Below are 23377 nucleotides of genomic sequence, written 5' to 3' on the forward strand. Positions count from 1 at the left end.
TTACAAATGAGGATAATCTCTAGATTGGGGGTGTGACTTTGCCAAATGAATCCAGTAAATTAGTTTTGGGGTTGAGATTAGAACTCTGTTCTCTTGTCTATCAATTCAGTGCTCTTTCCAACATAAGGTGTCCCAGCTTGGCCCAAACTTGGCCATGTGGTATTAAATAAATTATTCAGTCTCAACTTCTTCATCTGTAAAATGGGGGTTATTACACACTGTTTGGGTTTTTTTGTTTTGTTTTCTAACAATATCATTATGTTTTTGTGAGTGTAGAATAAAATTTAAAAGGTAAACAAGTTTGGCAACTCGCCCAGGGTCATATAGCTAGTAAGTGTCTGAGGTTGGATTTGAACTCAGGTCTTGCAGACTCCAGGCCCAGGTCTCTTATCTTCTACAGTACCCAGTTGCCCCTAAAATTCCATTTACATATGTTAAATGGAGATAAGAACAGGACCTGTGATTTCGTTGGCATAGGACACTCTGGTAGTAAGGAAAGTCTTTCTACCTATACAAGTCAGCACTTTCTCTGAAATTTGTTGTTTTTTGTCCTTCATTCTCAAAGAGGATCATGACATTGGGAGGTTATGTCATGGCTTACAGTAAATTGGATTTAAGTGAGGGAGGGCTGTGCAAGGTCACCAACCTCATTCTCTCCTCCAGAACCATTTGGGTCAAGTGGCAAGATATACATCAGGACAACTAGAGATGACCCCGGATATTTAAGGCAATTGGGGTTAAGTGACTTGTCCAGGGTCACACAGCTAGTAAGTGTCTGAGGTGAAATTTGAACTCAGGTCCTCCCAACTTCAGGGCCAGTATTCTATCCACTGTGCCACCTAGCTGCCTCTGCAATTTGCAGCCTTGGAGAATTTACCTAGAGCACTAAGAGGTTCAATGATTTGTCCAAGGGTCACTGCCAGTATGTGTCAGGGGCAGGACTCGCACTCAGATTTTCCTGGCTTCAAGGTCAGCTCTCTATCCACTACCCCACATTGCCTCTCACCCACATATTAAGGAATCTTGACATCTTTACCATCTTTATCCATAAGCAGAAGGGGGTGGAGGTGGGGAAGATGGTCTAAGAAATATGGAAGTGGCTGGAGAGATGGGAGTGAGTCCTAAAGTTAGCTATTAGGCTTAGCTGCTGACCTTGAATGCTCACTCCAATAGTTTGGGGACAAATTCCCTGAAGTACCCTGGGAGCTCCATGACAGGCTTGCAGGAAGTCTAAAAATTAGCCTAATAACAGTCTACAGAAGACGTCAGCTTAAGAGGACTAGGCTCAAAAAAAAAAAAAAAAGAGGACTGGGACACTCTTAAGAATGGAACTTATGAGACACATGCAAAGACAAACAATTCTTATGAGGATAAAAAAGGGGAGTGATCTAAAGAGATCCATTTAAATGTATAAGGAACTCAGCAACTGAAGTAGATTTTTAAAAAGGACATTAGGAAAAGATGGAAGCAAGGGCCGGTAAATAGAAAGCAAATACAAAAGCATGAAAAAGTACTGTAAAAAAATAATGTCTAGGGGCAGCTAGATGGCGCAGTGGATGGAGCACCGGTTCTGGAGTCAGGAGTACCTGAGTTCAAGTCCGGCCTCGGACACTTGACACTTGCTAGCTGTGTGACTCTGGGCAAGTCACTTGACCCCAATTGCCTCACTAAAAAAAAAAAAAGTCTAGGGGTAGCTAGGTGGTGCAGTGGATAGAGCACTGGCCCTGGATTCAGGAGGACCTGAGTTCAAATCTGGCCTCAGACACTTAACACTTACTAGCTGTGTGACCCTGGGCAAGTCACTTAACCCCAATTGCCCAGCAAAAAAAAAAAAAAGTCTAATCCTATTTTCTTTCTTTCTTTCTCTTTCTTTCTTTCTTTCTTTCTTTCTTTCTTTCTTTCTTTCTTTCTTTCTTTCTTTCTTTCTTTCGGTGGGGCAATGAGGGTTAAGTGACTTGCCCAGGGTCACACAGCTAGTACATATCAAGTGTCTGAGGCCGGATTTGAACTCAGGTCCTCCTGAATCCAGGCCAGTGCTTTATCCACTGTGCCACCTAGCTGCCCCCTAATCCTATTTTCAACAATACAATGATCCAAGACAATCCCAAAAGACTATTGATGAAACATATTATCCACCTCCAAAGAAATAACTGATATTGTTGGAACAGACTGAAGCAGGCTATTTTCACTTTCTTTCATTTTTTTCTTTTAATCAAATTTTCTTGTACAAAGTGACAAATATGGTAATGTTTTATATAACCATCCATGTATAAAACCATATCTGATTATTTGTTGCCTCAGGGAGGGGGGAAAAGAAGGATAAAAATTGGAACCCAAAACAATGTCTAATCTAAATCCGGTCTTAAACTGAGGGTAGTGACTGCATATGGGGTCACGGAACTGAAAATGGCAGAGGGCTCATGAAAAAATTGGCAACAGTAAAAGATTATGTTTACCTATTTTACATACCTATATACCTGGGGTCACATAAAAATTAGTGAAAAAGGGTTGGAAGTGGGAAAAGTTTGAGAAGTCCTGGTCTAAAGCACAGAATTTACTGAAGGAGGTTAAAATAAGTTAAGGCCATCGAAGGAGATTTTTTTTTTATATTGGCGACCAAAAAGATTTCTTTGATATGGTTCTAGCAAAAAATGAAAGAATCACTAAACAGTCAAGATGAAATGATGATATTAGATGATTGAGAGATTGCAGGGCTAACATCTTTTGCTTGTGGTTTCTCTGCTAAAAACAATAATATTTAGACAGGAAAGGACAGATAAAATGTGATTAATGGGGAAGTGATACCTCAGATAAGTCAGGAGATCACAAGAACACCTTGCTTCTCCTGACAAGTTCAAGTCACCAGACCTAGCTGGGTGTTGAAAGACCAGGCAGAGTGAATTGCTGAGTCACTCAGTGAACTTTGAAAGCTGTAAAGTGGGACCAATAGTATCTCTGGTACCTACCCTGCAGGGGGCTATAGTGGTGATCAAAGGTCATTCATGTAAAGCACCCTGTAAACCTCAATAGTGCCCCAGAAATGTCAGCTGCTTTTTTAGTATAAGCAAGGCCTCAGGCTTGAGATGATCAACTTTGAACTTAGAGAGCTGAGGAGATACTTCAGGATTGGAAAAGGGCAAATGTCCCAATTTTTTTAATGATAAAATAAAAGAACTTGCAAACTATTGTGAGTTTGATTCCTGGAAAAATTTTTAAATTTATTATAAAAGGTGTGGTTAGTAAATGTCTAGAAAGGGAAACCATGATCACAAAAAGCCAGCATGGCTTCAAGGATAGGTCAGGTCAAACTAACCTCATTTTTTTTTTAACAGGTTACTAGATTTGGAGTGGGGGAATGCTGTAGACATAGTTGACTTAGATTTTAGCAAAGCATTTGGCAAAGACTCATGCTATTCTTAAAGAACAGATGTGGTCCAGTTCGGTAGATTCAGAACTGACTGAATGGCAGGAATCAAATAGTAGTCATTAATGGTTCAATGACAGTTTGGAAGGTGGTTTCTAGATAAGTGTTGTAGGGACCTGTGCTTGGTTCTATGCTTCTTAATATTTTTATTAATAAAAAAAAGTTACAGTTGCAAGGGTGTCCTGATTAATGTTTAACAACTGGCTCTCTGGAGGGGGGGGAGATGTATGTATGACATACTTTTAAGTTTAATCTGCGTTATTAACCTTTTCTCCATCACTTTCTTACATCTAAACAGTCAACAAAGTGATCAATCAAACCCTGATTTATAGTGTTTGCCAATTTCTGAGGTGCAAATATACATACTGAAAATTTAACAATCAGATCTCAAGAGCTGGCTCCAGCATTTTGTAGATCACATATAGTTAGGAGGAATAGCTAATAAATTCAGTGACATAGTTTCCCCTCCACCCAAAAACTCCATACACTGAACAATGGACCAAACTTAATGAGATGAAAAGTAATAGGGATGAATATGGTGTTACATTTGAGTTTAAAATGCAAGATAGTCAGGAGGTGCAGTGGATAGAGCACTGGACCTAGAGTTAGGAAAACCTCAGTTCAAATCCACTTCAGATACTTACTAGCTGTGTGACCTCGGGCAGGTTGCTTAAACTGCTGTCTGCCTCAGTTTCCTCATCTGTAAAATGGGGATAATAACAGCATCCATCTCCCAGGGCTTTTTAGTTAATATTTATAAAGTGTTTTTCAAACCTTGAAGTGCTGTATAAAGTGCTGAAGAGCCTTGTTTTCCTCATCTGTAAAGTGGGACCAATAGTATCTCTGGTACCTACCCTGCAGGGGGCTATAGTGGTGATCAAAGGTCATTCATGTAAAGCACCCTGTAAACCTCAATAGTGCCCCAGAAATGTCAGCTGCTTTTTTAGTATAAGCAAGGCCTCAGGCTTGAGATGATGTCAGTGGGAGGAAAATGGTGACCTTCCCAATAGTCGTTGCGTAATAGGGGCCAGGGAGACTAGAGCTTTGCATTCCTCTAGAGGGCTGGGATTTCACCTCCTCTATGAAGATTTCCTCTATTATTCCCACCCAGATCCAGGAATCCCATATGTCCTAGATTCTCCCAAAACTTAAGCATTTTGTTAAGGGCCTTTAGACCCTGATACCTCCCAAGACCAGAGCCTCACTTCTTCCAGATTTGTCATTTTCCCATCCCTCCAAAGACCAGAAACCATTCTTCCCCAAAGCCCAGTTTCACCCTCCTCCCCCCATGCCACCAATGATCAGGCCCCCAACCCACCAAAGCTAGGTCCTCATCTTTCAAAGCCCAGGCCCCAAATTTTTTTACAGTTTTAGTTCCCATTCCTTCAAAGTCCAGGTGCCCACTTCTCCCATAAACTAGGTTCCCATCTTCCCTCAAAGACCAAGCACCAGGTTCCCATATCTCACTCGCCAATTGGCCAGATGCACATTCCCCAAAGGCCATGACCCAATGCCCCCCAAGCCCAGTTTATGCACTCCTCCCCTCCCCATGACCAGGTCCTTATTCTACAAAAGCTGAGTTCCCAGCCTTGAACAGTTTTTACCTGCAATACTTTGCCCTGAGGACTCTCAGGGAACAGGAGCACCTGGTTATACAGGGGATCCAGAGACTTTCGAGCTACTTTGGTCTTCTTCTTGGCAATGCACACACCATTTTCCAGCAGGTATGCTTTGATGTAGGCCGCTGGAAAAAAGCAGGACAGGAGGGTCAAGTCTTACTGGGCTTTTCCCTGCCCCACTCTTGCCTGCTTCCTGGCACTCACTGGCTAGGGGAAGACTCTGACAGCATTGTATATCTTTTCTTTTTTCAATTTTTAAACATTTGGATTTGAAGTTTTCAGTTCCAAATGCTATCCCTCCTTCCCTTCCTCTCTTCCCCCCCCCCAGACAGTAACCAATCAGATATAGATTATACCCATGCAATTATGTAAAACATTTTCATGTAAGTCCTCATTGTCCTTGATGCTCTGTCTGGAATTGAGGAGTTGGACACCAGGGATGGATTCCAAAGTAGGACAAAGGTTCAGCTCACTATTCTTACTCACATAACCTCATGAAAGTCCCTTTAAACCCCTTGGCCTCAGTTTTCTCCTCTGTAAAATGGGGTAGGGGGAATATTGGCAAATTAGTGTCTAAGGTATTTTGTGACCCTAAAATGTTATGTCCTATGTAAGGTACCTTCAAGTTCTAAACCCCATGATCCTATGTTTGAATCTACCTAAGGGTGAGTGGTGAAAAGACAGAGAAAATGGCCATGGGTAGCCCTGTGTCTGGGCAGGGTAAGAGAGTCAGTCACCCTGAATACTTCATCACCATTCTCTCCGCTACCCTTCTTCTTTGTTCCTATCGTTTCCCATCATTTCTCCATCTCACCAGCCCAGGATATGCAAACCATGGTTTAGGTGACACTGGGGGAAATGGGAGGAATGACTGGGTGGGGGGAGGGGCGACCTTGATGGGATTTTCTCTTGGGAGAAACACTGACAAGCAGCCCTGTGTCCAGGCAGGGAGCAGCCCTTCCCGCCTTCCTCTCCTCTCCTCGTCAGGATTGTTCTAGGCTCTACTCTCCTCCCACTTGGACCCCAGAGTCTAGAACAATAGAGGGTTAGGGGCTGCAAATGTGGAGAACATTCAAGAAGTGGTTAGATTTTTGGAGAAGACCAATGAGGGAATTTTTTTTTTGACTATACTTGTTACAATAGTTTTATTTTGTTTTATTTTTCTTTTTTGTTCAGTGGGGGAGGAGAAGAAGAAAAATATTTGTTAATGGAGAGAGTAAAATGGTCAGGTCTGGGGCCCTGATCACTTAAGGGCATGATCAGAGTAGAAATGTGTCCAAAATTGGAACTGAGGTTGAGTTTCAGGTGTGGTTTGTAGGTTTGGGAATTAGAAAGTATTTAAAGGTCATGTAGTCCAATTCTCACATGAAAACACTAAGCCCCAGAGAGATTAATTAATCAGAGTCACTGGGGTAAGAAGTCACTGAGTGGAGAGGTATTTGTTTGTTGTTTTTTTAAACTATCAAGTGTTTTTCCCATTATGGGGCAGGTCATGTCAGGGCTGGTCAGGAGGTCATGGTCAGGGCTGAATGAGGTCAAAGTTAAGGGAGTGGTTAGTGTTGAGGGGTGTCCTGGCTGGTGCTGTACTCTAGGCTAACCCACAGGGTTGGAGGCTGCTAAAGTTTAAGGAACTAATTGTGGTACAGAAAACTACTGTCAGGAGTTATTCTTCAGGAATGTGATCAAGGTGGGAGAAATAGAGTCAGGACTAGAGATGTCACTAGGGCCGAGGAATAAGTCATGACTAAGTTCATGACCAGGTGGATGACATGGCTGGGGCTAAGAGCCTAGCCCAGGCTGAGGGGGTGGCCAGAGTTAGGTGTCAAAGGCAGGCCTAGGCTTAGGTATGAGGGTTTCATAAAGGCTTGAGGCATGACTGGGGATAGGAAATGATTGGGGTTTTGGAAAAGGTCTGGGTTAGGAGATATGGGCTAGACTAGAGGTTGAGGTGGAAAGGTATAGTAAACACTTGGGTCAGGGTTAAGGCATCAGAACTAGAGATGTGGTCAGGCTTAGGGTACAAGAACTAGAAATATGGTTAAGGTAAGGGTGTGGTCAAGATCAAGCCTACAGCTTGGGCAGTGGATGGGACACTAACATGCCAGGGAGATCTTAAGGACCTAGTGTCTTGACTGGGTGGTGGTTAGAATCCAAAAAGGTGAGAATGGATTGGTCAATGCCTAGTCCCAGTCCTTCTGGGTCCTAAGTGAGAGGTTCAGTGATTATCATGACTCCTGGTTACCTGGCAAGGTCTTGGAGCCTGGCTTGCCTGTCAGACCTCGGGCTTGGATGATGTCCACTTCAAGCTGCCCATTTCTCTCCTGCAACCCGATCTCCACATCTCCTACAGGACCCCCAAAGCACAGAAAACAGATAGATTTAGGAACTCCCTCGACCAAGAACAGGCCTCACTGTTCACATAGGTGTCCCCAAGGACAATGCCATCACAGTCCTAGACCTAGACCCAGGACCTACAGAGGGTAAAGCAGGTATGTACTTTAGCTTAATTCAGAACTTCTAGTGGGAGTACTTGGGGAAGACAGGGCAACTGCTTCAAGTGGTGGTAAGTGAAGGTTGATGGGGCTAAGGAATTCACTGGCAGTCCATGGAAACTGCTACATCTGGACTCAGGGATGGAAGGGGGAAATCAGGGCACTGGCCAGCCTGGTCTGGCAAATTAGTCAGGGGATTCTCTTACTTCCTGGGCTGGCTCCTTATGGGGCTCCCTGAAGTCTGAAGGTCACTCACCCATGGATGTGGTGGCTAAGGTCTGACGTCCCACAAACTGTGCAGGTCCCATGCTGCCCAGGAAGTCACTGAACTGAGCATCAGATGCGAGGCACACACCTCCATAGGTAAGACTAGAAGAGTTTCAAAAGAACAAGGTTGAGAAGGGTCCCTTGGGCAGCCAAAGAGCCCTGCTATCCCCAAGAAGGACAACCAGCTGCCTGTCTCAAAATCTGTTTCAATTTGCATTGTTATTAGTCTATGCTGTCTTTCCAATTAGATTTTTCTTCCCTGTCAATTTTTGTTTCTGTCTCTCCATTTCATTTTATCTGTCTGTCTATTTGTCTATTTCTATTTTTCTGTTACTGCTTCTGCCTCCCCACTGGTCTCGATCAATTTTTTGCTTTCTATCCTTTGATTGTTTCTGTTTCTACCTTAGCCTTTCTCTCCATCAGCCTCAGTTTCTCTGCCATCTTTATCCACCAGCTTCAACTCAGTTCTACAAATACTAGGGGCAACTAGGTGGCACAGTTTTAGAGCACTGGTCCTGGAGTCAGGAGGATGTGAATTCAAATCCAACCTCAGATACCTGACACTTACTAGCTGTATGACCCTGGACAAATCACTTAACACTGATTGCCTCAAAACATTTGGGACCATCTTCAGTCATCCTGATGTATATCTTGCCACTGGACCCAGATGGCTCTGGAAGAGAGTGAGGCTGGTGACTTTGCACATACCTCCCCCACTTAAATCCAATTCTCTGCAAGTCATGACATCACCTCTCAATGTCATGGTCCTCTTCAAGAGTAAAGGACAAACAACAAATACTTACCAATTCTCTACTATGCACAAGGCATTAAGGTACTCTGCTAGGTATTGGGGATGCAGAGGCAAAAATGAAACACAGGACTTGTCTCCAAACATCGATTCTATATATATGATGTACACATATAAGGAAATATAAGATAAATTGAAGAGGGGACAGAAAGCGTTAACCAGAGGAATTGGAGGTGACACATGAGCCAAGCCTTGAAGAAAATAAAGGATTCTAAAAGGTAGAGTTGAAGAAGCAGGCATGGGAGACAGCCTATTAGTAGGCATGGAGATGGGCATTAGAATGACAAGTTTGGCAAACAGCTAGCAGTCCAGTCTGATTGGAACACAGATTTGGTGAAGGGGAATAGAATGAAATATGTCTGGAGATGTAAAAGGCAGGCAGGCAGGTCAAGGAAGGCCTTAAATGCCAAGCTGAGCAACTATGCAATAGAGAGCCACTGAAAGTTTTTAAAGAGAGTGTGAAGGCCCAACATGCTTTAGGAAGATTATTTTTGACAACCATATGAAGCTAGTCCATTAGACTGTAAATTCTTTGAGAGCAGGGACTACATTATCGTTTGCCTTTTTCTGTATCCCCAGCACAGTGTCTAGCACTCAGTAGGTGATTAATAAACGGTTATTGACTGTATAACTGGAGGACAGATTTGAGGAAAGAGCTTAGAGGCAGCTAGTTGCCTGAAGTAGAACAGTGACCATGTGAGTGTCAAGAAGACAAATTCAACTGAGATGGTGAAGACAGAATCAACTGATGGACTATTTTAGAAAGAGGTAAGGGAGAGGGAAGAGTTGGGAATGACGCAGAGCCTTCCAACCTGGGTGACTGGAAGGGTGGGTTTAGGGAGGCAGATAATTAGTTCTGGTTCAGCATTTGAGATCCTGATAGGATGTCCAGACAGAAATGTCCATCAGGCAGTTGGCAGTGCTGGCCTGAAGTTCAGGAAAGTGATTAGGGCTGCATATATAGATTTATGCGTCTATATATAGATGCTAATTGAATCAAGCCTGTGTCTCTGCCTGTCTCTCTACCATCCCATTCTCTGTGCCATTTGTCATTCTCTCCACCAGCCTCTATTCCTATCTCAACAGGAGCCATTAAGGTCTCTTTCAATTGGCTTCTTCTAAGACTCTGCAAGGTCCTAGAATCATGACACTCTCTCCTTTGAGAGACTTGTGTACCCTCGCTATCCCCATCCCATCTTCAGACACCAGGAACCCCTGCAGGGGGTTGGGAATTGGGAGTCACCATGAGTCCTTATGCCACCCAAGTGGGGGTGCCCTAACTGCAGGGTCCCAATTCTGGGGCTATGGGTATCTCTCTGAACACACCATTTTTGAGTCATAGAACATCAAACGTGGAAGGGTCTGACCCCTTTATATGATTAAGGTCCCACATGATTTGGTGGCAGAGTCTAAACTAGAACCCAGGTCTCCTAACTCACTGCTCACTACTCCTTCCTTAAAAAACAGCAGGGGGAAAAAAGAAATCTAGCTTAGGAGCCAAAAGAGTTTTGGTTCAAATCCTGACTGTGCTTATTACCACCTTTGTGACAAGTCATTTTCCTTCTCTGAGCCTCAGTTTCCTCATCTGTAAAATGGGGACACTTTCAACTCTAAATCTATAATTCTGGGATTTGAGGACAAAGATCATAAATACAATGACCATTTGGTGATGACCATAGGAGGTGAGAGGAGGAAGGGATCCCAAGGGACTAATCAGGTTAAGGAAGCCTTCCTAAGAAAGGAAGGAAATGGTACCAAGCACTGTGCTGAGCACTTTTTTTTTTGCAGGGCAATGAGTGTTAAGTGACTTGCCCAGGGTCACACAGCTAGTAAGTGTCAAGTATCTGAAGCCGGATTTGAACTCAGGTTCTCCTGAATCCAGGGCCTGTGCTTTATCCTCTGCACCACCTAGCTGCCCCTGTGCTGAGCACTTTACAAATATTATCTCATTTGATCCTTACCACAACCCTGGGCATTAGGTGCTACTATGATCACTGTTTTACAGTTAAGTAAACTGAGGCAGAGGAAGTTAAAAGACTTGCCCAGGGCCACATAGCTGGCTAGTACTCATCTGAGGTTGGATCTGAATTCAGGTCTCCTAGCTGTCTTCTAGGGAGGTGGGAATTGTGCTAGCTAGGTGGTATAATAGTGTGTGGTATAATAGGAAGAGCACTAGATTTAGAGTTAGAGGCCCTGGATGGGAATTTCCGTTCTGTTATAGATTTCTTCTGTGACATTTGGCAGGTCCCTTCCCCTCCAGGACTTGTTTCCTCATTTGTAAAACCTAGGAGGTTGCACTAGATACTTTCTAAGATCTCTTTCAGCCTAGATGCTATGACTATACACTACCCAGTTTATTGCCAGTGAAGTGGCTCCACATGGAATTCCATCTGTTCCCCACTCCCCCTGCTGGAGATTGCTTATTGCTAAGCAGTAGCCACTTGATGGCCCAGGGATGCAGCCAGAGTTCCAGAGATGTCCATTGCTTGATATCCCTGGCTACACAGATAATCATTATCATCATAATAGCTAACATTTATATAGCTCCTTAAGGTTTGTAGAGAACTTTACTTTTATCAGCTCATTTAATCTCACAACAACCCTGTGAGGTAGTTTGTAAAATCCCCATTTTGCCAATGTGGAAACTGAGGCTGAAAATTTAAGATGACTTGCACAGGGTTACACAGCAAGTGTCTCAGACAGAACCAGGACTCAGGTCTTCCTGACCCCAAGCTTAGAATCTTATCTATTATGACACTTTACTACCTTATGAGTGGAGCTTCTATTCTTTCATCCATCCATCCATCCATCCATCCATCCATCCATCCATCCATCCATCCATCCATCCAGGGATGTACTATTCCCAGCTTAAATGAGCTCAGGAGAGAAAATTGTTAAATTTTCACTGTGAACATTTACACCTTGGAAATTGGCAACCACTACAGATCAGGGCTTGATTTATCATTTTGTTAGTTGTCTATACTTAAGAAAGTGATGGAGAAAATGTTAATAATGCAAATTAAACTATAAAATGTGTCATCCATAGAATTTTGGAGTGTTAGTTATTAAACATTTACCAACACACCCTTGCATCCATCCATCTGTTTATCCATCCATCCATTCAACAACTTTTATTAACAAACACTCATTGAATGAAGGAAGCCCTTAGTTGGCTCAGTTCAATGTTTGATGACCTTTTCCTAGTGTCTAAATCCAGGAACTATAAAAAGTTCACTTCAGAGCTCCAGGTTTTATCCCTGGGATCTGAATGTTCCTCCCATCCTACCACTGCATAGAGCTTCCCTCCATCAAGGCATGGGGGACTTAAAAAATTTGGTCTGTTACTAGAAAAAGGCTTGTTGGAGCAGCTAGGTGGTACAGTGGCTAGAACACTGGTCTTGTGTCAGGAGGACATGAGTTCAAATCTGACCTCAGACACTTACTATGTGACCCTGGGAAAATCACTTAATCCTGATCGCTTCAAAAAAAGAAAGAAAAGAAAAAGAGTATGTCTATTACTTAGAAGAGGAGAGCAGGCAGGATCTCCAGAGGTCATCCAGTCCATTCCCCTGCCTCTTGGAAGAACAGCTCATCCTTCGAGGCTTTGTTCAAATGCTCCCCCCTCGAGGAAGCCTTCACCAATGGAAATGAGTGGTCTTTCCTCAGACCTCAGCACTTTGTACCTCTCTTAAGCACTTATATAATTCCATTTTATGTTGTAGCTGTCTGCACCCATATCATTCGTCCTGGATCAGAACTTTAAAATCTTTATATCTCTACTACCGGGGAGTATGGGTAGATGGCTAAAAAGCACCTACTGGATTTAATTCGATTGAACAGTCCAAAGAAGGCAAGTTTGATTTGTTGGGGTGTAGAAGTCCCTGAGCCAAACAGTTTCTGCTATGTAATTTAAATTCCTACTTCGATTCCATTCAGTTAGTGTTGATTGAGCACTTACCTTTTTATGCAACCCTATGCTAAGTGCTCCTGGGGAGTGACTTGAGGCGAGCCCCTGCCTTCGTTCTGGGCCTCACTTTTTCAATCGGAAAAAAAATGAGGAGGTTGGAGCAGATATTCTCAAAGGACCCTTCTCACATTAACCTCCTAGGAATCTGTGGGTGCCACAACACAGCTTAGGAGCCCAACCCCATGCCCGCCCTTTTTGGGAACCTGAGAGAGGCTTTCAACCCCCCAAAATTAAAAGTTTCCTCTAGCATTCCCATTGTCTCCCCGCCAGTTCCCCGCAGGATTCCGAGGAGACAATGGTGAGACCGACAGCGAGGTAATTAGCTGTAATTGTTTGTGATGCCTAGGCTGCTGCCTTACTTCCTATGGTACTACAGCTGGCTTCTAGGGCCTCTCCTGCTGGGAAGGCCCCCCGGATTGCAGCTCTACGAAGTGATGCACCCTGAGGACCTTCGGGCAGAGAATAGAGAGTGTCAGACCTTGAAGCTGCCTCCAGAGGTCATGGCTCCCTCTCATTGAAGGTCTGCAGGCAAAATGCCAGAGGATCATCTGTCAGATGCATGGGAGTCTGTTAGTCAGTCAATAAATATTCATTAAGTGCCTACTGTGTGCCAGCACTATGCTAAAGCATGAGTGATAGAGACCCCAAAGTCTCTGCCTTGAAGGGGTGTATGTTCTAATGGGGGAGACGTGCAAATGACTAGGGACATACAAGATAGGAGCAGAAGAGATAAAGGTAATCGGAAAGGGGAAGGCCCTAGCAGATGGAAGGGCTAGGAAATCTCTCTTGCAGAGAGAGGGTGGGATTTGAGTTGAGACTGGAAATAAGCCAGAGAAGTTAAGAGACAGGTGTGAGAGGAAGTCTTTTCAAGGTCGTGGTTGGATTCGATGGCATAGATTAATTCTGGAAGTGAGTTTAGAACATGCAAAAAGTGACATCAGAGTCAAGAGGGACCTTAGCATAGAGAGCACAGAATCTCAGAGCTTTAGGGGCCCTCAAAACACATATCAGAGAATGTCAGTGGGGGAAAGAACCTTGGAAGGTAGGAAGCAAAACCTGCAAGGAACTTTATACCAGAGAACACAAAATGTTAGGCCTGAAAAGCCCCTTAAAACAGAATGTAAGTTTCAGCAGTGATCTTAGAAGCCATTGAATCCAACCCTCTCAGAGTACGAGTAGGGAAACTGAGGCCCAGAGGGGGAAAGTATCTTGTCTATAGTCACCCAGGGAGTTAATGATACCACTTTATTTGTTCCCTCCAGATAAAGAAATGGAGCACGTGCAGCTGGTTTCTTCCTGTACCAAATATGAATCCGAAATGGAGGTAGGAGGCTAGGCTTGAACAACAACAACAAAAAATCCTTGCTTTCCTTTAAAAAAACAACCAACAACTGCAAAATGAAATTTCCTGCATTTCCACTCTTATGAGTTATGCTTGTTTATTTGAAACTCCCGGATGTTTTATTGATTAGCTTTTGAGATTGGATTAGCCTTTAGATACACAGTGTCCTCAGTCATTAAAACAGCCAAGCCTTCCTTCTGTTTTCGAAACGTATTCACTTTCTCAATTTCATCCAGAATCTGGAAAACAGTGTAGTGTAGTGAGAAGAAGGTTGGCTTGTGAGTCAGAAGAACTGGAAACCAGTGCTAGCTTTGCCCCTGGATAGTGATTTCGGGTGAGTCTCCCTGGCATTTACTTTCTGAGCCTGTTTTCTCCTCTCCAGAATGAGGGGGTGGGGTACAGCTAGGTGGCACAGTAGATAGAGCACTGGCCCTGGATTCAGGAGGACCTGAGTTCAAATCCGGCCGCAGACACTTGACACTTACTAATTGTGTGACCCTGGACAAGTCACTTAACCCTCATTGCCCCACCAAAAAGAAAACAAAATAAAACAGAATGAGGGGGCCTGGACAACTTGATCCCACAAGTAAATTCCAGCTTCACATCTATAATTCTAAGACTCTAGAGAGAGAGCCCTGTCCTTAACAGTGACCAATTCTAGTTCTGACACACTTTGATTTGAATCTCAGTCAGCTGATCAACAAACATTCATTTTGTGCAAGGATGTAGTGTAAATACAAAGCCCAAGCAATCTTAAGCCCTTGATATTAGCATAGGCACATACATACACACATACATATATGCCAGCATGCACACATACACACACATACATGTGCACTTGCAAAGGCAAGCACATGTGAAGGGGAAAGAAAACACTCCATCTACCTGCTCACACTCACTTGAAGTGATAGAATGTATACTGTCGGAGCTAGGAGGGAGCCCAGAACATAGTATATGAGAGCTGGAAGGTATCTTAGAACACAGAAAGTGAGAAGTGGAAGGGACCTTAGAATGCAGAAAGTCAGAGCTGGAAGGGAGCCTAGAACAAAGACAGTGAAAGCCAGAAGGGACCTTAGCAATGATCAGGTCTACTTTGGTTTAACAGATGAGCAAACCGAGGAGAAGGAGATGAAGAAAGGGGTATTGGCTCACCTGAGGACATAGAGCAAGGTAGCCACTGAGCTGGGGCTTACACCTGTGCTTCCCTTCCCTTAGACCAGCAGCATTCTTCCCTTTCTGCTTTGCTGCCTCCTGAGTCTGCCTGGGGGGCGGGGGCTACAAGGCACAGGACTCCTTGCCACACTTGCTCAGCCAGACCTATTCCTGACTTTCCAGTGTGTCTGTTTCCCCAGACAACAGATGGTCTTGGAGGGGAGGGGGCCGGCCTGACACCTGCAGTCCTCAAGAGCTTGGTAACCAGGCAGCAGACTGTGCCAAGAAAGCCTGGCCCTCACCGGTCCAGGGCCAAGATGGCCGCTTGCTGCCAGCTCAGACCCTGCTCCTTTCCATGGCAGAGAACCCAGGAACTCAGACGCCCAAGGAGGAGAAGGGAGGGGAATAAAGTAAGAAAGGGAACAAGGGGCCAGAACTCAACTCTTTTCCCTCTAGAGGGATGGCATTGTAGGCCCTGGACTTTGAGTCATGGAAGGGACTGGAGAGAGATAAATGAAAAAATGCTTCAGTGGGGGCAGCTAGGTGGCACAGTGGATAAAGCACTGGCCCTGGATTCAGGAGGACCTGAGTTCAAATCCGGCCTCTGACACTTGACACTTACTAGCTGTGTGACCCTGGGCAAGTCACTTAACCCTCATTGCCTCAGGAGAAAAAAAAGAATGCCTGAGCAAGACATCACATTGCACACCTGCATGCCAACTGACAGGAACAACAGACCACTCCAGATAAGGAAAAACTTCCCAGGGCAGCAAACAGTCCAGAAGACAGCTGTGCCTGCCCTTCCCATTAGACAGCCCAACCGGCAGGGGTGCCCCTCTGCCCACATATCAGAAGGGCCCCTGACTGAATTGTTTCTAGTGAGCACACATGTGGGCATTCATTTACATGTATGTATGAGTGTATGTGTGACCTGGGCAGTCTTTCTCCAAGGGACAGAAGTGGTGGGAACATCCTTTGTATCAAAACCATGTGCCCTGATACTCTGCCTAATAGAAAACAGGAGAGAACATACCCCATCCTGTATACATGTATCCTATATACATGTACAGCTAGGTGGTGCAGTGAATAAAATGCTAGGACTGGAGTCAGGAAGACCCAAGTTCAAATTTAGCCTCATATGCTTGTTGGCTGTGTGACCCCGGGCAAGTCACTTAACTGCTTTCTGCCTCAGTTTCCTCATCTGTAAAATTGGGATAATAATTACACCTACATCCCAGGGTTGTTGTAAGGACAAACAAAAAATAATTGATGCAAAATCTTTGCAAACCATAGCATTATAAATGTAAATGCTAACTCTAGCTATTATCAGGTATGTCTCCAATTCTACAGGTCAAGCATAAACATTTACAAGCATACATGCACTCACTCATTAGCACACAATTAATCAACCTATCAACAGCCACTATGTGCCAGGCACTATTCCAGGTTCTGGGAATACCAAGGCAACAAATGCAGAAACAATCCCTTTTCTCAAGTAGTTCACATTCTAAGAATATACTCCAACAACCTCCCCCCCCCATACTGCTAGTTAAATAATGCATATTCACCCAGAGATTCACATGCATAGAGATATAAACATATAACTACACTCACATATGTATGTACATATATGTACACACATAGAGAAATATATTTACATGGAGAAATATATGTAGAAGATTGATGTTACCAACCCCATTTCAGGTTTCTGAAGAGAGAACAAGACTAGTGGCAGAAGCCAAGATGAGGAGAGCTGACAGTTTTCATCATGCCCCTATGCCTAGCTTGAGGCTTAGAGACTTTGGGGAATTCCCCTTTGGCTGAGGTCTGGGACTCTCTTGGTTGGTCTGAGTTAAGTGCTCCCATTAGGAGAACTCCTTTACTCTGTATTGTCTAGCATCTGTTCTCCCATGTGTGTACACGCGTCTGTGTGTACATATACCTGTGTCTGCCTGTGTGAGTATGTACATCTTCATGAGGATGGGCAAGTATACCTGTACAGTCATAGGTATATGATTGAGCATAGGCATACACATATGTATGCTTTATCAATATGCATGTGTATATATACACATATACTCATATATGTATATGAGCATACACTTCTCAGTGTCCATATGCATATACACATACACACAATCATAAGCTTATGCCTGTACACATCCGCATGAACACACATGTGTATGTGTATAGATATACCCATTGGTATGGGGCTTTCTCTTCCCTGGTGGAGATCAGTGCCCCAAGCCTGCAGGAGGGACAGGGAGGAGCTGGAGAGAAGAGAAAGGAATAAGCTTATGCCTGTACACATTTGAATGAACACACAAGTGTATGTGTATAGATATACCCATTGGTATGGGGCTTTCTCTTCCCCCGTGGAGATCAGTGCCCCAAGCCTGCAGGAGGGACAGGGAGGAGCTGGAGAGAAGATAAAGGATGGTCTTTTCAGTGTCTTCAGCTCTCCTGTGGCTCTTCCCCTGCATGGAGCATAGAGGTGTCACCGTGTGGCTCCAAGGGAGGCAGAACAGATATCTCTGGCCTCTGTTTGTGACCCCTCACCCTTTTCCAAAGGATTTCCTGGAAGGAGGGAAGCAGGAGGTCAGGATCAGAAGCTTGACCACTCTGCTCTTCTTAGAGAGAGGGGGGTACTGGGCTAGAATTATGGCTATTTGCCCCCCTTAAATATTGTTAGTCCAGGCGATCTAATTTTTAGGTTCAAGCTAAACTTCTGATCACTAGTCATCAATGGGGAAAGGGATACCCCAAGTTTTCAAGGCTTGACTTCCTTTCTACCAAATACATCCCCACACAAACTCGCCCAGGTCACACATACACTCATACATACATATAAATGAATGCCCACACGTGCTCACTAGAAACAATTCAGTCAGGGACCCTTCTGATATGCGGGCAGAGGGGCACCACTGCCGGTTGGGCTGTCTAATGGGCAGGGCAGGCACAGCTGTCTCTTGGGACTGTTGGCTGCCCTGGGAAGTTCTGGCCCTCAGCCCAGAGGAGGGGCCTAGATGCTTCATTTCCGTCCTTCCCATCCCACAGAACCACATGGGCCTCTGTGGGTCTATTTTTAAGCCAAAGCTGAGCAATTTTCAGCCTGGTTCCATCGCTCCTGGAGCTTGGAGAGGAGGTGGGAGAGAAGGGCGGAGTGGCTCCTTCCTCTATGGGAGCTCTGACATCAGTCTGGGATCTGCAGGAGGTTAGCCCTCAACCAGAATACCTGCTAATAACAAGGAGGAGGTGCCCAGTAAAAGCAGCAGCCTGTTAACATGTCCTCATACTCCACCTGCACCCACCTCCTCCCATCACAGCGGGAAGTCTGTTCCTGCAATGCACCCTGATCATAGGCTCCCAGATTCAGAGCTGGAGGGGGATGTGGACGTTGGCCACCCCAACACCTTCATTTTTACCTTGTGGCCTTGAAGGTTCATTTCAATTCTAGGTCTATGATCCTGAGGAAATGTGAGTTTCTGACCTTCCACTTTACAGATGAGGAACCTGAGGCCAAAGAGGAGCAATGACTTGCTCAAGGCCCTACAGCTAGGAGGTCACAGAACTGGGAGTGAAACCTGAATCTCCTAATTCCAGACTCAGTATTCTTTTCACTGCGATACATTGCTCTGCTCAATATCTCCAGGGGCTCTTAACCTGGTGCTGACAGACCCTCACAGGGCCCAAGGGTAGATGTCAGGGGGTCCATAAACTTGGACAGGGGGGAAATCCATAACTTGATTTCCCCAACCTCAGTTTAGCATTCCCTTTAGTTACTTGAAAACATTTTCCTGAGAAGTTGGCCCAACGACTTCATCACACTGCCAGAGGGGTCCATGGCACCAAAAAGTTTAAGCCCCTCTGTACTACTGGAAGGAAGAAACCCCAGCAGGACTTAGGTCTGTTTCGCAGGTGGCATCAGCTTCAAAACAATGCTCTTGGGGCAGCTAGGTGGCGCAGTGGATAGAGCACCAGCCCTGGAGTCAGGAGGACCTGAGTTCAAATTTGGCCTCAGACACTTAACACTTACTAGCTGTGTGACCCTGGGCAAGTCACTTAACCCCAATTGCCTCACTTAAAAAAAAAAAAAGAACAAAACAATGCTCTTAAGAATACCCTCAACACTGGAGAATGGCTGAAGGAATTATGGTTGTGTAATGGATATAATGAGGGACAGCTAGGTGGTATGGTAGATACAGTGCTGGGCCTTAGAGCCATCTTCTGAAGTTCAATTTCAGGCTCAGACACTTACTAGCTGTGTGACCTAGGCAAGTCACTTAACCCTGTTTGCCTCAGTTTGCTCATCTGTAAAATGAGCTGGAGAGGGAAATAGCAAAACCATTCCAGTATCTTTGCCAAGAAAACCCCAAATAGGGTCATAAAGAGTTGGGCACAACTGAACAACAATTGATACAATGAAATGTTTTTGTGCTATACAAAATGATAAAAGGGATGGGCTTCGAGAACCCTAAGAAGACTCATAGGAACTGATTCAGAGTAAAGCCAGCAGAATCAAGAGAACCATTTATCCAACAACAACAATAACAACATAGTAAAGATAAATAACTTTGAAAGACTCCAGAATGCTAGTCAACGTGATGACCAGACAGGGTGCTAGAGGACGGGTGCTGCCCACTTCCTGGAAGAGAGGCACTAGATCCAAGGAGCCAAAGGATACACACATTTTAGGACACAGACAATGTGGGAATTTGTCTTTGCTTGAGAGTTTTGTTTTTCTATTTTCCTTTTAAATTGGGGGTGGTTAGGAAGAAAGGAGAAAAATAAATAAATACTTCCTAATAGAAAATGGAAAAATGTCTCTGGAGGGCCAAGAGGCATGCTAGGAATCCTCGGCAAGAAGGTACATTCAGATTCATTTTAAAAATCGCTTGGAGTGTGGTAAAATAGAAAAATGTTGGATTTGGAGGCAGAGTGTCTGGGTTTAAATCCTAGAATATCAGAGGTCAACAAATGTAAGCCCCTCACACTGTAGGTAAGGAAACTGAGCATGCAGAGAAGTTAAAGGATTTACCCAATGCCACAGAGATAGGAGGTAGCAGAGCCAGGATCCTCCCTTAAGTAAATGGTAGAGCTGGGATTTGAACCCAGGTTCCCTGCCTCCCAGTCCAGTGTTCTCTCCTTCCAAAATCATTTCAAGCACCATGAGGCTAACTTTCACAGGAGTGGCTAGTGAAGTTCAATTCAACAAATATTTATTAAGCACTTTCAATGGGCACTGAGGCAAGTGCTAGGAAGAAAAAGACAAAAATGAAACAATATATTCACAGAGAAGTAAATGCAAAACATATGCAAAGTCATTTAAGGGGGGTAAGGGTAAATTTAAGAGACCCCCCCAAACAAGTGGGGCTCAGGAAAAGCCTTTTCTAATGAGTGGCACTTGAATTAAACCTGAAAGGGAGATTGGTGTTCCAAGAGGAAGAAGAAAGAGGGGGTATGTGCCAGGAGTAGGAGACAGCCAGTGCCAAGGCACGAAGGTGGGAGATGTGTATGAGGCAGGTAGGCCAGTTTGGTTGAAGCACACAATGTATGAGGGAGTATGATGTGAAAACAGTGTAGAAAGATAGGTTGGAGGCAGAGGGTGAAGGGCCTTAATTGAAAACAGGAAGATTTGCATTTTATCATAGAGGGAAGAGGGAAACACTGAAGCAACGTGGTGAGACCTGGGCTTTAGGATATCACTTTGTGATAAATGTGTGTGTGGAAACTGGATCAGAGAGACTGGAGGCAGAGAGAGCCAATTAGAAGTCTACTGTGGCAGTCTAGATGAGAGGTGATGAGGGTCTGAATTAGGCCAATAGTTGAACAAATAGCAAGAAGTAGATGGATGGATTTGAGAGATGCTGAGGAAAAATAAGAAAATTCAGAAGAAGGGTAAGTTTTGGGGGGAAGAATAATGAGTTCTGGACTGAACTGACTGACTCAGATACCTATGGAAACTCGGGGCATCTAGGTGACGCAGTGGATAGAGCACCGGCCCTGGATTCAGGAGGACCTGAGTTCAAATACAGCCTGACACGACACTTACTAGCTGTGTGGCCTTGGGCAAGTCACTTAAGCCCAATTGCCTCACCAAAAGAAAAAAGAAAAAAAGATACCTATGGAAACTCTAAGTGGAGGGGTCCAATGGGTAATTAGTGATGTGAGACTAGAGTTCAGGATAAAGATAAATTCTAGATATGTAGATTTGGGAGTTATCTGCATAGAGATGATACTTTAACTCAGAGGAACTGGTGAGATGGGGGTGGGAAATAGAAGGAAGAGAGGGGGAAGAGAGAGGGAGGAGAGAGGAAAGAGGGAAAGAGGAGAAAGGGGAGAGAAGGAGAGTGTGAGAAAGAGGGGAGGAAAGATGGGGGAATGAGAGGAGAGGAGAGGAAAAGTGAAGAGAGAGGAAGAGAGAAAAAGGAAGGAGATGAGAAGAGAATATAGAAGAAGAGGAAGGAGAGGAAAGAGGAGAAAAGAAAAGAGGAGAGGAGAGAAAAGGAGAAGAGAGAAGAGGAGAAGAGAGGAAAAGAAGAGAATAGAAGAGGAGAGAAGGGAATAGGGAAGAAAAGAGAAGAGAGGAGAGGAAGGAAGGGGAGGCGAGAGATAATCTATAGAGAGAAAAGAAGAGATCCTAGGATAGAACTTTCTTGAGGTGATTAGGGCTTTGAAGACCAGACCTCTGGTCTCTGAGATTTCTACTCACTTGCCCTCGGAGCCATAGCTGTTCATGCTGTCCTCAATGGATTCATGGCTGGCTTGACGCAAAGTCCGACTGGGCATCTCCACAGCCAGGCCAGTCTCTGTACTTCTTTGAATGGCTCCCTTTAGTCTCCGGCCATCTCCATCTAGGAAAGCAAGTAAAAGACAGGAAAAAAAGGGAGGGAGACATAAATACACATTGAGAGAAGAAAACTCTAGGAAGTTCTCATTAGTCTCTCACTCATACATTGTACTAAGAACAACCCAAGACTATAGTTTCATGTAATATCAAGCAAGAAAGGATTTTAGAAATCAGCTAGCCTGACTCCTTCATGGGGTCAATGAGGTGGCTCAGAGAATAAAGTGGTGGACTTGGAGTCAGGAAGATCTGAGTTCAGATTTTGTCACAGACACATATTATCTATGTGACCCTGGGAAAGTTACTTAACCTCTCTGCCTCATTTTTCAAATCAGTAAAAAAGAATGATAATAGCACCTACCACACAGGGTTGTTGTGAAGATCAAATGAAATAACATATGCATGTCTCTTTGTAAACCTTAAAGTGCTGTAGAAACTCTAACTCTAGAATACTATTATAATTATATATATATATATATATAAAAATTCTAGCAGCTAGATGTGTAGCAGATAGAGTGCTAGACTTGAGGTCAGGAAGACATAAGTTCAAATCCTCCCTCAGGCACTTGATAGCTATGTCACTTAACCTCTCTCAGTCTCAGTTTCCCCATCTGTAAAATGGGAATAATAGTAGTACCAATCTCATAGGGTTGTAAGGATCAAATGAGGTATATATGTGCATATTTTACAAATATGTAAAGCATTTTGAAGCCTAAAAGTGCTATATAAATTCTGGCTATTATTATTTTATGGAGTAAAAACCAGAGACCCGAGGAGGTTAAACTCGCTCAAGTTCACATAAGTAATAAGCAGCAGAAGTGGGATTCGAACACAAATCATCTGACAAGTCATCCCATACTCATTCTACTAGATTATATTGTTCTTAAGAATCCAATTGGATTGGGTCTTCTACCCATCAGTTACCAGTCATGGTATATTAACCAAATCACTGATCCTCCTTGAGTCTTAGTTTCCTCCTGCATAAAGTAGGTGTGATAATACTTGTACTAGTCAACTCATAGGGTTCTGTGAGGAAAGTTAGACCATATCACCTTCATGGTAGTGACACTCAATCAATTCCACTGGCCCTCTGTGGCCTCCAGGATCAAATATAAAATCATCTGTGTGACCATTAAAGCCTTCCATAAAAAAGTTACATGAGGGGCAGCTAGGTGGCACAGTGGATAGAGCACTGGCCCTGCATTCAGGAGGACCTGAGTTCAGATCCAACCTCAGGCACTTGACACTTACTAGCTGTGTGACCCTGGGCAAGTCACTTAACCCCAATTGCCTCTCACACACTCAAAAAAAAGTTACATGAACTGATGCAAAGTGAATTGAGCAGAACCAAGAAAACATTGTAAACAGTAAAAGCAGCATTGTGCAATGATCAACTATGAATGACAGCTCCTCTCAGCAATACAAAAAGATCTAAGACAACTCTGAAGGACTCGTGATG

The 23377-nt window shown here is 44.1% G+C and overlaps 1 protein-coding gene across 2 annotated transcripts in view; it reads right to left on the reverse strand.

The window, feature by feature from the left end:
* The window catches only part of RIMS4 (regulating synaptic membrane exocytosis 4), a 65464-nt gene that overhangs the window by 7437 nt on the left and 34650 nt on the right, over positions 1 to 23377 (reverse strand). For both annotated transcript variants that reach the window (XM_043980097.1, XM_043980098.1), the window contains exons 2-5: positions 21784 to 21925; positions 7792 to 7904; positions 7286 to 7387; positions 5029 to 5168 (exon numbers count right to left, since the gene is read on the reverse strand). In XM_043980097.1, the coding sequence (XP_043836032.1) occupies positions 5029 to 5168; positions 7286 to 7387; positions 7792 to 7904; positions 21784 to 21925 (497 nt within the window). The remainder of the gene's footprint in view (positions 1 to 5028; positions 5169 to 7285; positions 7388 to 7791; positions 7905 to 21783; positions 21926 to 23377) is intronic.

This window comes from Dromiciops gliroides, chromosome 2 (genome assembly GCF_019393635.1).
Source record: "Dromiciops gliroides isolate mDroGli1 chromosome 2, mDroGli1.pri, whole genome shotgun sequence".
In the NCBI taxonomy this organism is placed as follows: Eukaryota; Metazoa; Chordata; class Mammalia; order Microbiotheria; family Microbiotheriidae; genus Dromiciops; species Dromiciops gliroides.